Below are 16870 nucleotides of genomic sequence, written 5' to 3' on the forward strand. Positions count from 1 at the left end.
AGAGCAATGAGGTCTCCCCTCAGCCTCCTCTTCTCCAGCCTAAACACCCCCAGGGCCCTCAGGCTTCTTCTCCAGCCCCTTCCCCAGCTTCGTTGCTCTTCTCTGCACTCGCTCCAGAGCCTCAACATCCTTCTTGTGGGGAGGGTCCCAGCACTGACCCCAGGATTCGAGGAGCGGTCTCCCAGGGCCGAGGCCAGAGGGAGAAGAACCTCCCTGGCCCTGCTGGCCACGCCGGGTCTGCTCCAAGCCAAGATGCCCTTGGCCTTCTTGGCCCCCTGGGCCCCTGCTGGCTCCTGGTCAACCAACCCCCCCAGGTCCTTCTCCTCCAGGCAGTTTCCAGCCAGACTTCTCCTAGTCTGTATCTGCCCAGGGTTGTTGTGCCCCAAGTGCAGGACCCGGTGTTTGGCCTTGTTAAACCTCATGCCGTGCTGCAGTGTGCTGAGGTCTTACAGCACATTACAGCCTCATTGCTTTGGTAAAATACTCAGAAGGTTGTTTACAATTAGGCAGGGGTTGAAATAATTAATTGAATGAGGGCTTTTGCTTTTTGTATTTTTTTCTCAGGGAGCAATTACCAGGCTGGATTACAGGCTTGTAAATAGTTACAGAGCTGTGACCAGTAATTTGTGGGCAGTGCTAAAGAGCTGTGGAGCCTTCGCAGCAACAGGGAGTTGCTGAGAATCGCCCACTCACCCACAAAGAGGCATAAATTGGGAATGGGTTAAGAAAATAATGATATTTCTTATTGCAATAAAATAATTGAAGACGCTCGTATTTCCATGACCTGAGAAAAAGTTCCAGTCTCCATATGGTGTTCCCTCTTCACCTATTCCTTCCTTTTCCAGATGAAAATGGTGCCTGCAAGAAAGCTGTGGAGGGACTGTTTACAAGGGCTTGTAGTGATAGGACAAGGGGCAATGGGGATAAACTGGAGAGGAGCAGAGTTAGACTGGACATAAGGAGGAATTTCTTCACAATGAGGGTGGTGAGACACTAGCCCATGTTGCCCAGGGAAGTTGTGGCTGCCCCATCCCTGGAGATGTTCAAGGTCAGGTTGGATGGGCCCTTGGGCAGCCTGATCCAGTGAGAGGTGTCCCTGCCCATGGAAAGGGGGTTGGAACTAGATGATCTTTAAGGTCCCTTTCAACCCAAGCTATTCTATGATTCTATGAAAAGAAATAAGAGGGGACTTTTCTCACTTTGACCAAACTCAGAGACCATTTTTTCACTTGGGGTTTCTTCCAGGTGAAAGGGTGAAGTATAAAGGCACGTAAACAATTTTGCAGAGCATTGCAGTGAAACTAAAATTAGTTTCACTCTTTTTTTTTTCACTATTTTTTCTTCTTTCTGGTATCAATTTGCCAGTAAGAAAGATGATGTTTGAGATTAATAACGTCCTCTAACAGTTATGTTAGATCATCTATTAAAGCAAGTCCAGAGGAGGACACAGAGATGATCTGAGGGCTGGAGCACCTCCCATATGAGGACAGACTGAGAGAGCCTGGAGAAAAGAAGTCTCCAGGGAGACCTTAGAGCAGCTTCCAGTATGGAAAGGGGCTCCAGGAAAGCTGAGGAGGGGCTCTTGATGAGGGATTGCAGGGATAGGATAAGGGGGAATAGCTTGAATCTGTAAGAGGGAAGATTGATATGAGATCTTTGGAAGAAATGTTTTCTTCTGAGGGTGGTGAGGCAGTGGCAGAGGTTGCCCAGGTAAGTCGTGGCTGTTCCATCCCTGGAGGTGTTCAAGGCCAGGTTGGATGAGGCTTTGAACAACCTGATCCAGTGGGAGGTGTCCCTGCCCATGCCAGGGGTGTTGGAACTGGATGAGCTTCAAGGTCCCTTCCAACCCAAACCATTCAATGATTCCATGGTAACTGCTTTCCCTCTGGCCAGCGACATGCATCCATGGAGCACTGAGAACAGCCGCTTGTAGCCCACTCTCTTGAGGATGTCTACATTTCTCATGGGATCTACAACCTGCAGTGCAATTCTTGAGCCATTTGAACAAGAAACATCATCTACTCATGGCTGGCAGTGCCCAGCATCACCATCCCACCCTGTAACCCACACATGTGGCCGTGGGGAGAGGACCAGCTGTCTAAGCCCAGCTCTGCACCTAATTTAGCACAAGGTGTTCCTGCCCATGGCGGGGGGTTGGAACTGGATGATCTTTAAGGTCCTTTCTAACCCAAATAATTCTAGGTTTCTATGGAAGGCAGAGAAACATGATCCAACTCACGGCAGAGCCCGGCAAGCCTGATTCTCCTGGCTCCCCCTGCAAGGAAAACGATGATGAGTTACCATGAGGAAGAGCAGCATTTCCTCTGGAAATAAGGATTGCTGTAGGAGATACCAAGAGATGTGGAAGAGAAGATAAAGGGACCTTTGGGGACCTGTCTGCAGCAGAGCTGGAGGGGTCAGGTAGGATCCCCCAAACATCTCAGCTGAACTAATGAATCGAGCACTAGATCTCTGTTCTAGTTAACTGGAGCGTAGACAGAAGCTGACACCTCCCACCTACATATTGTCATTTTAGCGAGTCATTATTGACCGTTTTAGCCTAGAAAAGATGTCTCAGCTCTCTGCTGCTTTATGAAATAGGACAAGTCTTTAGGGCTTTCCTGGAAAAGTGCAGCTACTTCTGCTCTTTGTTAACCCTGTAACATTTCAATCAGAAATTATGGAGAGAGAATCTGGAATTATATTCTGTGATAGGATTTCACACAACAGTTCCTGCAGGGGATGCCTTAACGTAAGTGCTTACTGTACTCACCTTCTGCCCCACTGGTCCTCTTGTACCAAAAAGTCCCATCACTCCTTTGGACCCAGCTTCACCTTTGACTCCCTAAAATATTAAAATCCCTGTCAGATACATTTTCATAGAATCATAGAATCACCAGGTTGGAAAAGACCCACTGGATCATCGAGTCCAACCATTCCTATCAAATACTAACCCATGTCCCTCAGCGCCTCATCCACCCGTCCCTTAAACCCCTCCAGGGAAGGGGACTCAACCACCTCCCCGGGCAGCCTCTGCCAGGGACCAATGACACTTTCCATGAAATTTTTTTTTCTAATGTCCAGCTTAAACCTCCCCTGGTGGAGCTTGAGGCCATTTCTTTTCATCCTGTCCCATCACTTTTAAGTATCTACTGCTCTTGAAGAGATCCCCTCTGAGACAGGCAAGCAGAAGAACCCAAGGAGATTGGAGAGAGGATGATAAAAAGCACAATTTCTATAGCAGACTCCAGATCCAGGGACCGTAAAGGTCTGTATGGCAACCACTGCTAAAGAAGAAAGCCACCAGCCACAGAACCTCAGTGGACTGTCCTGTAAGAGAGTTAGTGATGGGAACTGAAGGAAAACAAGCAGAGAATGGTCTCACAGCCTCTGGATGAGCTGCCTCCTTGCAAACAGGGTGGTAAGACACTGGAACATGTTGCTCAGGGAAGTTGTGGATGTCCCTTCCCTAGAAGTGTTCAAGGCCAGGTTGGATGGGGCTTTGAGCAGCCTGATCTAGCAGAGATGTCCCTGCCCATGGTGGGGGGGGTTGGAACTGAATGATATTTATGGTCCCTTCCAACCCAAACCGTTCTATGATTCTATGTTTGGCTGAAGCACTGAAGAACAAGACCCTGGTGGGGTTACTGGTGGTGGAGATACTACTCTGGGGTTCCATTTCAAGTCACTCAGACACTCAGCCAAGAAGTATTCTTGCTTTAGGAGATGTTAACGTATTATTTTTTAGTTGAAGAACAATCTGACAGGTATCACGTGTGGGCTTTCATCTGACTTAAAAAAACCAGGTACCAACCATAGAAGCATTTCCATGGATTTTCTTTACAGCTGCTGAGAACCTCATCTGTACAATCAATCATGGTCAGGACACGATATGTCCCTCCACAAACGAGATGCCCACATTGAGTCAGGCAATTCCCACCTTGAATTACACTGATTAAGTAGGTCCCCATGGAAAATAACTGGAGCTGGGTGAAGAGCTCAGACAAGACATGATGCTGTTGTAGGTACTTATATTTATTCAGCAGAGTCACTGTCCTGGGTCAGACTTCCGGAGCAAAAAGCATTAACATAATATGAAAATAGGGATGATTAGTACGCGGTGTTTTAATCTATGACTCAGTCTGAGAGTGGGAGAGTTACGCGATTCCTCCCAGCAGAATGGTGATGAGTTGAGACCTGAGACCTCCAGAAGGTGCTTTCAAAGAGCAAAGGCAGACAGAGAGACAGGTGACTTGCTCTGCAACCACCCAGGGGACAGCCCTGTGTGAAGAACAGGAGCAGAGGAGTCAACCAAGCCTTAAGGAAAGTGTCATAAGGGCTTTGTTTGAAGTAGCACGGCCAGCTCTTGGAGGGAGAGGGAGATGCAGGACTCTTACAGAGCTGCAGTAATAGAATAGTCACCTTTTCCAAATGATCCTGTCCTGCAGACACCAATTTTATACGGTTCCACAACTACAGACTTGACTGCAGGTAAACTGGATGCCTATCACAGTCCCAAGCCTCATTCCAGCATCCTCCTCTCCCTTTCTGTGGTGAGAACTGGACAAGTCTGTCCTCACACTATATTTTCCAGCAGACACTTGGGAAAGGAGGGTGCAGAGATATCAGTCCCTTCCTCACACAACTGGTGACCTTTTGCTGTCTCTCTCGGTTGCGCTGGGAGGTCCGTACCTTTTCTCCTACAGGGCCATCTTCTCCCTTCTCGCCTTTGTCTCCATCAAAACCTGGCAGGCCCCGTTCACCCTGAAAGGTAAGATAGAAATTAGTGGATTGTGCCTCTCTCCTAGAAGAACCTGGTTCTTAGCCACTAGTTCTAGACCAAAGTGCTGGCCTGCAATGTTTATCCCCAGCTGTGTCCACTGATGGTGCCACCAACTTTGGGGAAGTAACAGCTTAAAAAGTCAAACTTACGGGATCTCCTTTACTGCCTTTATACCCCTGGGGTCCCAAAATAGTCGTGGGCTCACCCTAGAGAAAGGAGACACAGAGATGTAGACACCTGGTGATCCAAGAACTCGTGGGTCCCACTGCATGGAACTACAATTACTATGGTGACAAAATCGTAATTCACACATAGAATGATTCATAGAATCACAGAATGGTTTGAATTGGAAGAGACCTTAAAGCCCACCCAGTTCCAAGCCCCCTCCCGTGGGCAGGGACACCTCCCACCAGACCAGGCTGCTCAAGTCCCCACCCAACCTGCCCTTGAACACCTCCAGGGATGGGGCAGCCACAGCTTCTCTGGGCAACCTGAGCCAGTGTCTCACCACCCTCACTGGGAATAATTTCTTCCTAATGTCTAATCTCAATCTTCCCCTTTCCAATTTAAAGCCAATCCCCATTGTCCAAACCATTCTATGATTCTATGATCACACCCAAGCCAATCAGCACCCCTTCGTCCTCCCCCCCCCCCAATTTTATCTTGCTCTTCACCTTATATTTTACTAATTGATTCTTTGGACAATGCATTACACATTCCTTCAGCTTTGAAAGTGTTTTGGGGCCTCTTCATGAAGCGGATTAAGAATTGATATATCTCTGGAGTGAGTTCCCTTTGAAAGAAGCTTCCTCAGAGACAGATCAGCCTTAATCATTTAATACCGCATGACTCAAAGGCAGAATTGTCATGTAGGTTTTCGAAAACCTCATTTTCTAACAAGCCATTTCAGCCAGAAAGGAAGTTAACAAAACACTGGGCAGAAGTTCAGCATTTTCTGTCCATTTTCCAGAAGGGCTTGGAGAATTATTTTCACATTACCTGCTATGAGCCAGCTCAGGTTTAAGATTGTGGTATGCTTCGAGGTGAGGTGGTTATACCAGAATCAGTGGAAATTTTCTTCCTCCCTTAAGTCACATTTCTGTGCCCCAGAAAAAATAATTGCTGAAGTGACTTTTTTTTGTTGTTGTTTCATGGGATCCTGCCAAAACTATCACACAAGCTCAACCCAGAGCACTGTGTCCAGTGCAAGGATGACATTGACAAAGTAGATTGAACCCAGTGGAGATCCCTGAGAAGGAAGGGGACATCTACATGTTGTCTTCACTATCTACATGTAGAGAGGATGAGTCTCTTTTCTTGGATGCTCACACGGAAAGGACAAGTTACAACAAAGGAAACTCCAATTAGACAGGAGGAAAACTCTTCACCCTAGGGCTCGCCAGATGCTTCAGCAGGGACACAGAGAAGAAGATATGAGGCCCAGAGGCTCAAATCCTGAAGTTTTCATTGCAAATGGGATCTTGATGCAGGCATATGGATGGCAGTACACATGCCAGCATGCATCAAGGGCAGGATTTAAAGTCCTCTTCGATGAAAGGCATGTGCATCTCATCATAGAATCATAGACTGGTTGGGAGTGGAAGGGACCATGAAGGTCATCTAGTCTGACCCCCCTGCAGTGATCATGGACACCTTTAACTCAATCAGGTTGTTCAGAGCCTCTTCCAACCCAACCTTGGCTGTTTCCAGGGATGGGGCATCTACCACCTCTCTGGGGACCTGGGCCAGTGCCTCACCACTTCCAGCACTAAAAATTTCTCCATAGTATTTAGTCTAAACCTCTCCCCTTGTCCTACTGCTAAAAGCCCTGCTAAAAAGCTTTTCCCCATCATTCTTGTAAGACCCATTTAAATATTAAACAGACACAATAAGGTCTCCTTGGAATCTTATCTTCTTCAAGCCGAATCTCAGCTCTCTCAGCTTTTCTTCATAGGAGATTCGTTCCAGGCCTTTGATCATTTTAGTGGCCTCCTCTGGACCCACTCCATGTCTTTCTGTGCTGAGGGCTCCAGAGCTGGACACAGGACTCCAGGTGTAGTCTCATTGGAGCAGAATAGAGGGACAGAATCCCCACCCTCGACCTGCTGGCCACACTCCTTTTGATGCAGACCAGAATACGGTCCAGTTCCAAGCCCCCTGCCAAGGGCAGGGACACCTCCCACCAGACCAGGCTGCTCAAGGCCCCATCCAACCTGGTTTTGAACATCTCCAGGGATGGGGCAGCCAGAGCTTCCCTGGGCAACCTGGGCCAGGGTCTCACCACCCTCATCGTGAAGAATTTCTTCCTCATGTCCAATCTAAATCTTCCCCCTTCCAATTTAAAGCCATTCCCCCTTGTCCTGTCACTCCAGGCCCTGGTATGAAGTTCCTCCCCAGCTTTCCTGTAGCCCCTTCAGGTACTAGAAGGCCTCTATAATGTCCCCCTGGAACCTTTTTCTTCTCCAGGCTGAACAATCTGAACTCTCCCAGCCTGTCCTAATCGCAGAGGTGCTCCAGCTCTCGCATCATCTTGGTGGTCTCCTCTGGACCTGTTCCACCAGTTCCATGTCCTTCCATTGGGGATTCCAGAATTGGACACAAGACTCCAGGTGGGGTCTCACAAAAGTGGAGAAGGGGGGTAGAATGTCCTTACTCTTTCTCCCTTGGGTCCCAGAAGTCCTCGATCACCCTGGACACAGGAAAAAAAAAAAAAAGACAGTGAATGGTTCTTTTTTTCATTCACTCTTCTGGTGTTTCTCAGCCCACTGATTCATACCCAAGCCACTAAAGATCTATCACAGCTGGAAGCCAGTTCCTCTGGGCACCCCGCAAAACGATTAGCTTACCACAAGAGATTGTGTAAGACTAGAATTTATTGCATTGACAACAAATAAAGACCCTGAGGACCAAAGTGGTTTGCCTGACTCCATACTCAGCACATCCATGTTGTGGAGCTATTTCTGGATTTCGACCTCCCAATAGGATCATAAAATCATAGAATCACTAGGCTTGAAAAGACCTTTGAGATCATCAAGTCCAACTGTACCTGTCCATTACTAAATTGTATCCCTAAGCACTTTATCTCCTCGTCTTTTAAACACCTCCAGGGATGGGGAACACCACACCTTTGGACAGCCTCTGTCAGTGCTTTTTAACCCTTTTGGTGAAGAAATTTTTCCAGTCTTAACCTGCCCTGGAGCAGCTTTAGGCCATTCCATCTCAGCATCTCCATGCTGCAAGGATGTGCCACATCTAGCGTTGGAAGGCATCCTATAAAACAGAGGGTTTCCCAAATTTCAACCTCAAATCTAGCCTGCTTTGCTGAAAGTGTAAGAAATAGTAGCTGTTTCTACAAGTTTTTTTTAATAACTGGTAAGGGAGATGAGATTGAAGGGCAGGACTTATTCCTGATGGCATCTCATAATGTTCTCCACTGCTCAAGACTGGTGTAGTGAGAACAGGAGAAGGGGGAGGCAGCAGGGAACAGATGGGGACAGAGTAGTGGAAAAAGGCTTTAAAATTGCCTCTGAGTGGCAGAGCTGTACGTGGATCTGTCCCCAACTGTCCCATTGCAAATAGCTGACATTTGGAACAAAATCTGGTCTCCCAAGTACTGCACTTTCAAAGGATTGCAAATAAAAAGTAGGAGGAGACCAAGGGGACTCCTGCTCATTGACGCAAATGAAAGTGTATGTGTTGCCTGGTGGGCATTGTCTTTCATAGAATCATAGAATCACCAGGTTGGAAAAGACCCACCGGATCATCGAGTCCAACCATTCCCATCAAACACTAAACCATGTCCCTCAGCACCTCGTCCACCCGTGCCTTAAACACCTCCAGGGGTGGTGACTCAACCACCACCCTGGGCAGCCTCTGCCAGTGCCCAATGACCCTTTCTGGGAAAAATTTGTTCCTAATGTTCAGCCTAAACCTCCCCTGGTGGAGCTTGAGGCCATTCCCTCTCGTCCTGTCCCCTGTCCCTTGGGAGAAGAGCCCAGCTCCCTCCTCTCCACAACCTCCTTTCAGGTAGTTATAGAGAGCAATGAGGTCTCCCCTCAGCCTCCTCTTCTCCAGGCTAAACAACCCCAGGGCCCTCAGACTTGTTCTCCAGCCCCTTCCCCAGCTTCGTTGCTCTTCTCTGGACTCGCTCCAGAGCCTCAACATCCTTCTTGTGGGGAGGGGCCCAGAACTGACCCCAGGATTCGAGGTGTGGTCTCACCAGTGCCAAGTTCTGATGCTGCAGGACATCTGCTCCCTAGCCCTTGTCCCCCAACCCTCCAAGTCTGGAGACCAATCAGAGCATACCAGAGCATCTTTCTGTCCAAACCCCCAAGCAGAAAGATCTAAGCATGCATAAAGACAGCAGGCACCCCCATCTTAGCCCAGACATTGGAAGGGGCTGCCAATGCCACTTCACACTGATCAAGGTCCTCTCACAATCCACCCTCAGAAGATACCAGGATTATCCCCACTGTTCTAACAGGGACATCGGCAGTGTGGGCTGCCAGAGAGAAAGTCTTCCCACAGCGATGCTTTCCTCCAAGACATTGTGTAGATAAGATGATTGTTGCTTACTCTTTTGCCTTTCACACCTGGGAAGCCTTTTAGACCCTGCAAGAACACAAAACAACATGTGAAGATAAATACTAGTGGAAGGAAGGTGTTATGGAAGAGAAGAATCACACAGAATCACAGAATCACCAGGTTGGAAAAGACCTCTTGGATCATCGAGCCCAACCATTCCTATCAACCACTAAACCACGTCCCTGAGCACCTCGTCCACCCGTCTTTCAAACCCCTCCAGGGAAGGTGATTCCACCACTCTTAACATTAATGAGAGGCAGAGAGTGTAGAGAAAGGATTGTTCCAGGAAGACTCCACCTAGATGGGGATGATGGGGATCCCCTGATGTCCTCCAGAGCAGGTTGGAGGCCCAGGACTGGTAGCACACCTGGAATGCTGAAAAGCCACAGTGGGCACTCCAGGTGTAACCTGTTTGCAAAGCTGAGGACTCAGGACCTCCTGCGGATCCCTACGGCACCTTCCACCTGTAGAAGCTCATCACAGGGGTGGGCATGGACAGGATGAACAGGGAGGAGATGGAGCACAGGCAGAGAAGCTGGGCTTCATCATCCCTCTGTGCCCTGCGCTGCTGCTTTGAGCAGTAAGGTGTAAGGGCCAGCCCTGCTGAGAATGAGCCCTTCAGGGCTGCGATCCCAGGGTGAAACCTGGAACTGCATCCACCCTTGACCTTCTGAGGAGCTTCATGAAGGCCCATCCTGCTCATAATAACAGATTCATTCCATTAGAGAGAGCAGCCTAATAAATAAAAAGGCGTTTGTCAAAATACTGGCTGTGATGTGTGTCTCCTCTGACTCAGTCCCCGATCAGTGGAAAGGGAATTGATGGCAGAATGAGACCCTGAATTTCATGCAGACCTAATGAAGAAGAATGGAGAGTGAGTGATAGTTGAGAAGGACTTCAAATGCTCCCTGTAGGCGAGTCAGCCAAATGGACAAGGGCTTAAAGTGATTCTGCTCTGCATGACACCTTCTGTCTTGCAGCTGCCTACAGGATTTAGGCTCATTCATCCCAACACATCGTAATTCAGCTTCCCAAAGCCTCCGTTTCTCACTGGAAGCTTCAATCCATTTTTTTTTTCTTTCCTTGCTCAAGGGGATTTTGCCAGCCCTGGGCCCACCGTTGCCCATCCCATAAAATGAACCCTCTGTGCTATTTTAACACTTACCATCATGCCAGTGGGGCCCTGGACTCCCATGATGCCCTCATCACCCTGTTAGGATGGAGAAGGTAGTGATGACCATCAGTAAAGACAACTGCAACATGCACACTCCCAACTCTGTAATGTGTCTGAGGACAACAGGAATCATCTGTACAGAAGTCCGGGTCCAGCCTCTTCACTTATACCTTCATCAGGACTAGGTGCCTTAATGCTCCTATGAATCCTTTTATTTGGATTAAAGAACCTAAAGGGCTTGAGATCATCCATATGTCACTGCAGTGTTTAGATGGCCAAAGTGAAGCTTCAAGAATCATAGAATCGCCACCAGGTTGGAAGAGACCCACCAGATCATCGAGTCCAACCATAAGCTTCAGCTTGTTCTCAGCGCCTTAGAGAAACAGGCATTTGTGAGGTGATGTTCACCTCATTTGGCATGACATAAATCACACCAAAAAGGTGTCCTTTCTGTTCATATAGAAATATCCTGGTGGGGGTAGAGTTGTAGAATAATAGATTGATTTGATTTGGAAGGAAGAGACCTTAAAGAACATCCAGTTCCAACCTCCCTGCCACGGACAGGATCCTCTCACTGGATCCAGTTGTTCTAGGATGCATCCAACCTGGCCTTGAACACCTTCAGGGATGGGGCATCCACAACTTCCTTGGGCAACCTGGGCCAGGGCCTCACCACCCTCATTAGGAATCATTTCTTCCTAACGTCTAATCTAAATCTTCCCCCTCTCCAATTTGAAGCCATTCTCCTTTGTCCTGTCACTACAGGCCCTTGTAAAAAGTAGCCCAGAAGAAGCCACCTGAGGCTGGAAGATGTGTTGTGTCCTTTCCCAAGATGTACTAACGTCTGACAAGGGCATGTGCAACAAGAGACAGAGGTCTGAGATGTTCCTGGAATGGAAAGATTTCTTCCCATGGTTAGAAGGCTCAGTAGCTTTTCTGCACATTCATAAGTCATTTTTGAAGGTGATTTCAGCAGGACTTGGCACGATAAACAGGGTGGCCAGCAATTCACCTGGAATTCACACCCTTGACTTTCAGAAGGAAGAGGCCACCTGCCAACTGCTCAACAGTAACTCATGCCTTTTGAGACCAACGTGAGGCTTACCTTCACATCCAGATGTGGTTTCCAGATGCTTGTTCTGAGCCTCCCTTTAAATGTGCTATTGGCACATAAAAACCTTGCTACAAGGGATAGACGTGCTGGTGGGCCCATGAAGTCCTTTTATGACCTCCCTAGGTAGACTCTGGAAGACTTACCTGTCTTTAAAAATGCCTAGACTTACACATCATCCTGTGAGGCCAAATTTACCTCTCCCATATAAAGCCAACGTAATATGAGATCCTGTGATTTACTTCAGACTTATGCAGGAGTCTGAAGAGCAGAAACATTACTTCATCATTTCCTTCGGATAATGAAGCTGGAGTGAGGTTTACCCCAGACCTTTCGCAGATGTTGACATTCTCATTAAGTGTTTTGTCTCAGGGGCCTCATTGAACAGTTCTGCTGGCAGATGGGGAGTTTGTCTAAGTGGATTGCAGCATTAAATCAGTTTATTCACGGAACAGACAGAAGCAACAAATTGAAACATGGCCTTTGATTGCTACTCAAGAGGGTCTCGCTGGGGTCTTTGGAAAAAGGAGACCAAAACTTCTCAGCAGCATGTGGAAAAGTGAGCGTTGCTGCCTCAAGGATGATGGGAGCTGGTTTACCTCTGCCAGGACAACAGGAGGGAAGAGGGGAATGAGGATAAAAAAAAGCTGGAGGCAGATATAGAATCATAGAGTCATAGAATCACCAGGTTGGAAGAGACCCACTGGATCATCGAGTCCAACCATTCCCATCAATCACTAAACCATGTCCCTCAGCACCTTGTCCACCCATCCCAAACACCTCCAGGGAAGGGGACTCAACCACCACCCTGGGCAGCCTCTGCCAGGGACCAATCACCCTTTCCGGGAAAAATTTTTTCCTAATGTCCAGCCTGACCCTCCCCTGGTGGAGCTTGAGGCCATTCTCTCTCGTCCTGTCCCCTGTCCCTTGGGAGAAGAGCCCAGCTCCCTCCTCTCTACAACCTCCTCTCAGGGAGTTGGAGAGAGCAATGAGGTCTCCCCTCAGCCTCCTCTTCTCCAGGCTAAACACCCCCAGCTCTCTCAGCCGTTCCTCATAAGGCCTGTTCTCCAGCCCCCTCACCAGCTTCATTGCTCTTCTCTGGACTCGCTCCAGAGCCTCAACATCCTTCTAGTGGTGAGGGGCCCAGAAGTGAACACAGGATTCGAGGAGCGGTCTCACCAGTGCCGAGTCCAGAGGGAGAAGAACCTCCCTGGACCTGCTGGTCACGCCGTTTCTGATCCAAGCCAAGATGCCATTGGCCTTCTTGGCCACCTGGGCCACTGCTGGCTCATGTTCAGTCGCTGTCAACCAACACCCCCAGGTCCTTCTCCTCCAGGCAGTTTCCAGCTAGAGTTCTCCTAGTCTGGAGCTGCACAGGGTTGTTGTGCCCCAAGTGCAGGACCCAGCATTTGGCCTCGTTAAACCTCATGCCATTGGACTCTGCCCAGCGGCCCAGCCTGTTCAGATCCCTTTGCAGAGCCTCACTGCCCTCCATCAGATCCACACTTCCACCTAGCTTAGTGTCATCTGCAAACTTGCTAAGGGAGGAATGAGCTTGTAGGAAACATCCCCAAAGCATACAAAATCGAGGTGGTTCCTCACCACGCTGCTGGGATTAAAACAAGCAGATGGAGAGCTGTAGATATTGCCTTCAACACTGCCACCCAGCCAGTGAATGCACAGCCAACACAATCAGTGGGGCAGGATCAACTTGGCCATGCGGTTGACCATCACGATCTGTAATGCTTTAGGGTGTCTAATTATGAAGGGGATGCTAATTGCAACCTGTGGACTGATTCTGGTCAATCCCAGCTCCAGATGGTCATAGTAGTGTCCATCACTTAGAAATCTGGCTAGTGAAAAATTAATGAGGGCTCTGAAATCAGCCTTTAGATTTCTTCTAAGATAGATGAGTGGGAGCTGATGTTTTAAAGCTGCCTTCAAAAGAGGGTAGGCTGCAAGAAGCCAAGTCAGAAACATTTATGGAGGCACCTACCCGAGGGCCAGGCAGTCCACGGGGACCTCTTGGGCCAGCTGCTCCAACACCGGTTTCTCCCTGAGGAACAGAGAATCCCAAAGGTCTCATTTGGAGCAAGGACACCACATCACTTGATTGCTGATTAGCTTGACTGTGATTTAAAAGTCACAGAAAGAGTCCAGAGACTCATTTCCATTGATGTCCTGCTGCTTTCTCTGGAAGATGCTCCATGGGGAAGAAGAGCATAAGGGTGTAAGAGGGTTGAAGAGGCTGGATAGGATCAGGGATAAGGAGTCATGGGGGTGTAGTGGACTATCCCATTGCCACCCCAGGATCTCAGCTGCTTGTGACCTGCCTGGCAGGTTAGCACTGACCTTGTTGCCTTTGGGTCCACGTGTCCCAGGAATCCCCTGTAGGGTGAGGAAAACAAAGAAGAAGGTTGGACTTCGTTTTGCACATCCTTGATGCTCTCCTGTCCCAGTGCTCCAACAGGGTGGAAGTAAACCCAGCCCAGACAGCAGGATCTCAGCCTTTCTCCACAGCCATCCCTCTGCTGCTCAAAGGACACTGGGGTGATGTACAAAAGTCACCTCTTTTCCTGGGGATCCTGATGGTCCTGCAGGCCCAGCAACTCCGTTCCATCCTCTCTTCCCACGCTCCCCCTTGAAAACAAAATTCTTTAAGGACAAGAACACCCTGATGGAAATGTCCTGCTTTCCCCTATCCAACCAGAAAGAAGGAGCTGCTGCTCCTCCTCTTTGTTCCCTACAGAAGCAGAAGGAATAGCCATTGTGGTGCTCCTTGTGTGGACCTCCAGTCATTGAGGAGAAGACACTCCAGGTACAGTGAGACTCTCAGTTTAGGAACATTGTTGTTCCCAGCCACACCTCCAGAGAAGCCTCCTTGTCCTTGCAGTGAGATTTACCCATTGCCACCTTTGTTTCCAGGGGCTAATGACCCCCAAACCTCTTGCACACATCCCCTGTTCCACCACCACTCCTTTTCTTCTTGGTCACCTAAGTCACATCACTACATTTAAGGGGAGAATAACACTTCTCAACCTCATTTGGAGCTCCCTTGTTGATGTTGTTTTGAACTTGGAGGATGTTCCCCTGTACCAAACCCTTTGGCACAGAACATGGAATGGTTTCGGTTGGAAGACACCTTAAAGATCATCCAGTTCTACCCCCACGCCGTGATCAGGGACACCTCCCACTGGACCAGGCTGTTCAAGGTCCCATCCTGCCTGGCCCTGAACATCTCTAGGGAGGGAGCATCCACAGCTTCCCTGGGCATCCTGGGCTAGTGCCTCCTCACCCTCATTGGGAAGAACTTCTTCCTAATGTCTAATCTTAATCTTCCCTCTTCCAATTTAAAGCCATTTTTTCCCCTAATTACATCAGCTGGTCTCATCTATGCTGTTGCCTCTCACTTTGCAACAAGGCTTTGTTCCTGCTTTTCTTTACTGACCACTCACTACTGGAGACCTGGATAGGTGGGGACTCAGGCCATAGTTGACACCTGGTGTAGGCAGTCTCAGTAGAATCACTGTTATCACCTTGAGGTGGTTGACAGAACACAAGGATTCCCCTCACTGCAGGTCACTTACCTTCTGCCCTGGCATCCCAGGCAGACCTGGAGCCCCTCTGTCCCCCTGTGAGCCAGGGACGCCGGCGTTGCCGCGGATGCCCTGGATACCCTGAGCTCCTGGAGGTCCTGGGGCTCCTGGCTCACCCTGTTGAATGAATCACAAGGAATTTGGATCTTACCTGGAATTAACTACCTCCCTAAAGTTCCTGGAGAAGGCCTAGAGTGTTTTCTTGAGTTCAAATGAAAAATAAACAGAACTGGGGACATTTCCTCCAGCCCTGATCCATATGAGAGGTCCCAGGGCTGCAGAAAGGGTTTTACTATGGCTTGTTAAGCTGGGAGACCAAATCTGCAGGCCTTCAGATCTCTCCAATGAGTAAAACCCCTGCAGACCTGCAACATCTCAAGCAATCGCAGAAACACATCTCTGCTGAGACCACAATTCCCTGGATTTTTTCCACAGCCGTATTTCAGAGCCTAATCTAGTTGAAGATTTCCCTGCTCATTGCAGGGGCGGTGGACTAGGTGACCCTTAAAGGTCCCTTCCAACCTAAACCATTCCATGAATCTATGATTCTATGATATTTATCTTCTGGATCTCACCTGCTTTGAAATGCCCTTTGAAGGACACAGAGCATTCCCTCTGTCCCAGATCCATGGGATGATGTTCCTGCCTTCCCAGGCTGGAATTAGCTTTGATACTTTATCGTTGTAGCCCCAGCCAGTTATGTTTTCCACACCCAGTGGTGGAAAGTAAGGACTATGAAGGGAAAGACCCAGAAATAAACAAGTGAGATCCTGTCTAGAAGACAAGAAAGGTTTACCTTAAATCCAGGTGGCCCCGCCTGACCAACAGGACCTCTGAACCCAATTCCTGGCTCTCCCTGTGAAGAGAAGAAGGTCAGGAATTATCAAGATCATTCCTTCCACTGTGGGCCCATCAAAATGAGATCTTCCTTCATGCTACTCCCTAGAAACCCCACTGAAGTCCCTCAGAGCTGATCCTACGTTGAGGGTTTCTGTAGAGCCCTCATTCACCATTGCATCTCTAGATGATGGGAAGTCTTGTCTTATCTGGAGAGACAAAGCTTCTGGGGAGACACCTTTAGAAAAGAGGGATCTGTGTTGCAGGAATGTTATTGGCATTGGTGTCAGAGGACTCTAGGCAAGATTCACATCTTCTGACATTACTCATTTCTAAGATGTCTATGGGAGCCACCTGGAGTCCCTTTCTAGTCAACAGAGCGACACTGGGTTGTCAGTGAGAAACTGGCTACACTGAGCCCATCTCAGGAGGTTTCGTGGACACCTTCCCCTGAGATGGAGGCAAAAGGAGGAGGGAGAGAAGAAGGGAAGCTCTCACAGTGTAAGAAGAGACATATCTGACTGTGGTACCAAAAACGTTCTTTACCTTTTGACCATTTTCACCTTTGTCTCCTTTGGTGCCCTGTGAAATAAAGAGAGATTTATTATGCCAGTGCAAGACGAAGTGCGAAGTAACATCTCAGTGCAACCCAGAGCAAGAGCAAAGGTTTCCAGTTGTGCTCCTAACCAGCGTGGAGCAACTGGCCCCCCTGACAGCCACCTCTTCTCCCCAGAGGAGGTGGGCAGTGGCTGCATGACTGGTGAAGAGCCAAATGTCCTAACACA

The 16870-nt window shown here is 48.7% G+C and overlaps 1 protein-coding gene across 1 annotated transcript in view; it reads right to left on the minus strand.

The window, feature by feature from the left end:
- LOC138716877 (collagen alpha-1(VII) chain-like) overlaps positions 1-16870 on the minus strand; it is a 137407-nt gene that overhangs the window by 29792 nt on the left and 90745 nt on the right. The window contains exons 57-69 of the mRNA XM_069850049.1: positions 16632-16667; positions 16045-16104; positions 15240-15365; positions 14221-14292; positions 14005-14040; positions 13649-13708; positions 10533-10577; positions 9359-9394; positions 7437-7472; positions 4933-4989; positions 4693-4764; positions 2774-2845; positions 2240-2275 (exon numbers count right to left, since the gene is read on the minus strand). Of these exons, the coding sequence (XP_069706150.1) occupies positions 2240-2275; positions 2774-2845; positions 4693-4764; positions 4933-4989; positions 7437-7472; positions 9359-9394; positions 10533-10577; positions 13649-13708; positions 14005-14040; positions 14221-14292; positions 15240-15365; positions 16045-16104; positions 16632-16667 (744 nt within the window). The remainder of the gene's footprint in view (positions 1-2239; positions 2276-2773; positions 2846-4692; positions 4765-4932; positions 4990-7436; positions 7473-9358; positions 9395-10532; positions 10578-13648; positions 13709-14004; positions 14041-14220; positions 14293-15239; positions 15366-16044; positions 16105-16631; positions 16668-16870) is intronic.

This window comes from Phaenicophaeus curvirostris, chromosome 1 (assembly GCF_032191515.1).
Source record: "Phaenicophaeus curvirostris isolate KB17595 chromosome 1, BPBGC_Pcur_1.0, whole genome shotgun sequence".
NCBI lineage: Eukaryota > Metazoa > Chordata > Aves > Cuculiformes > Cuculidae > Phaenicophaeus > Phaenicophaeus curvirostris.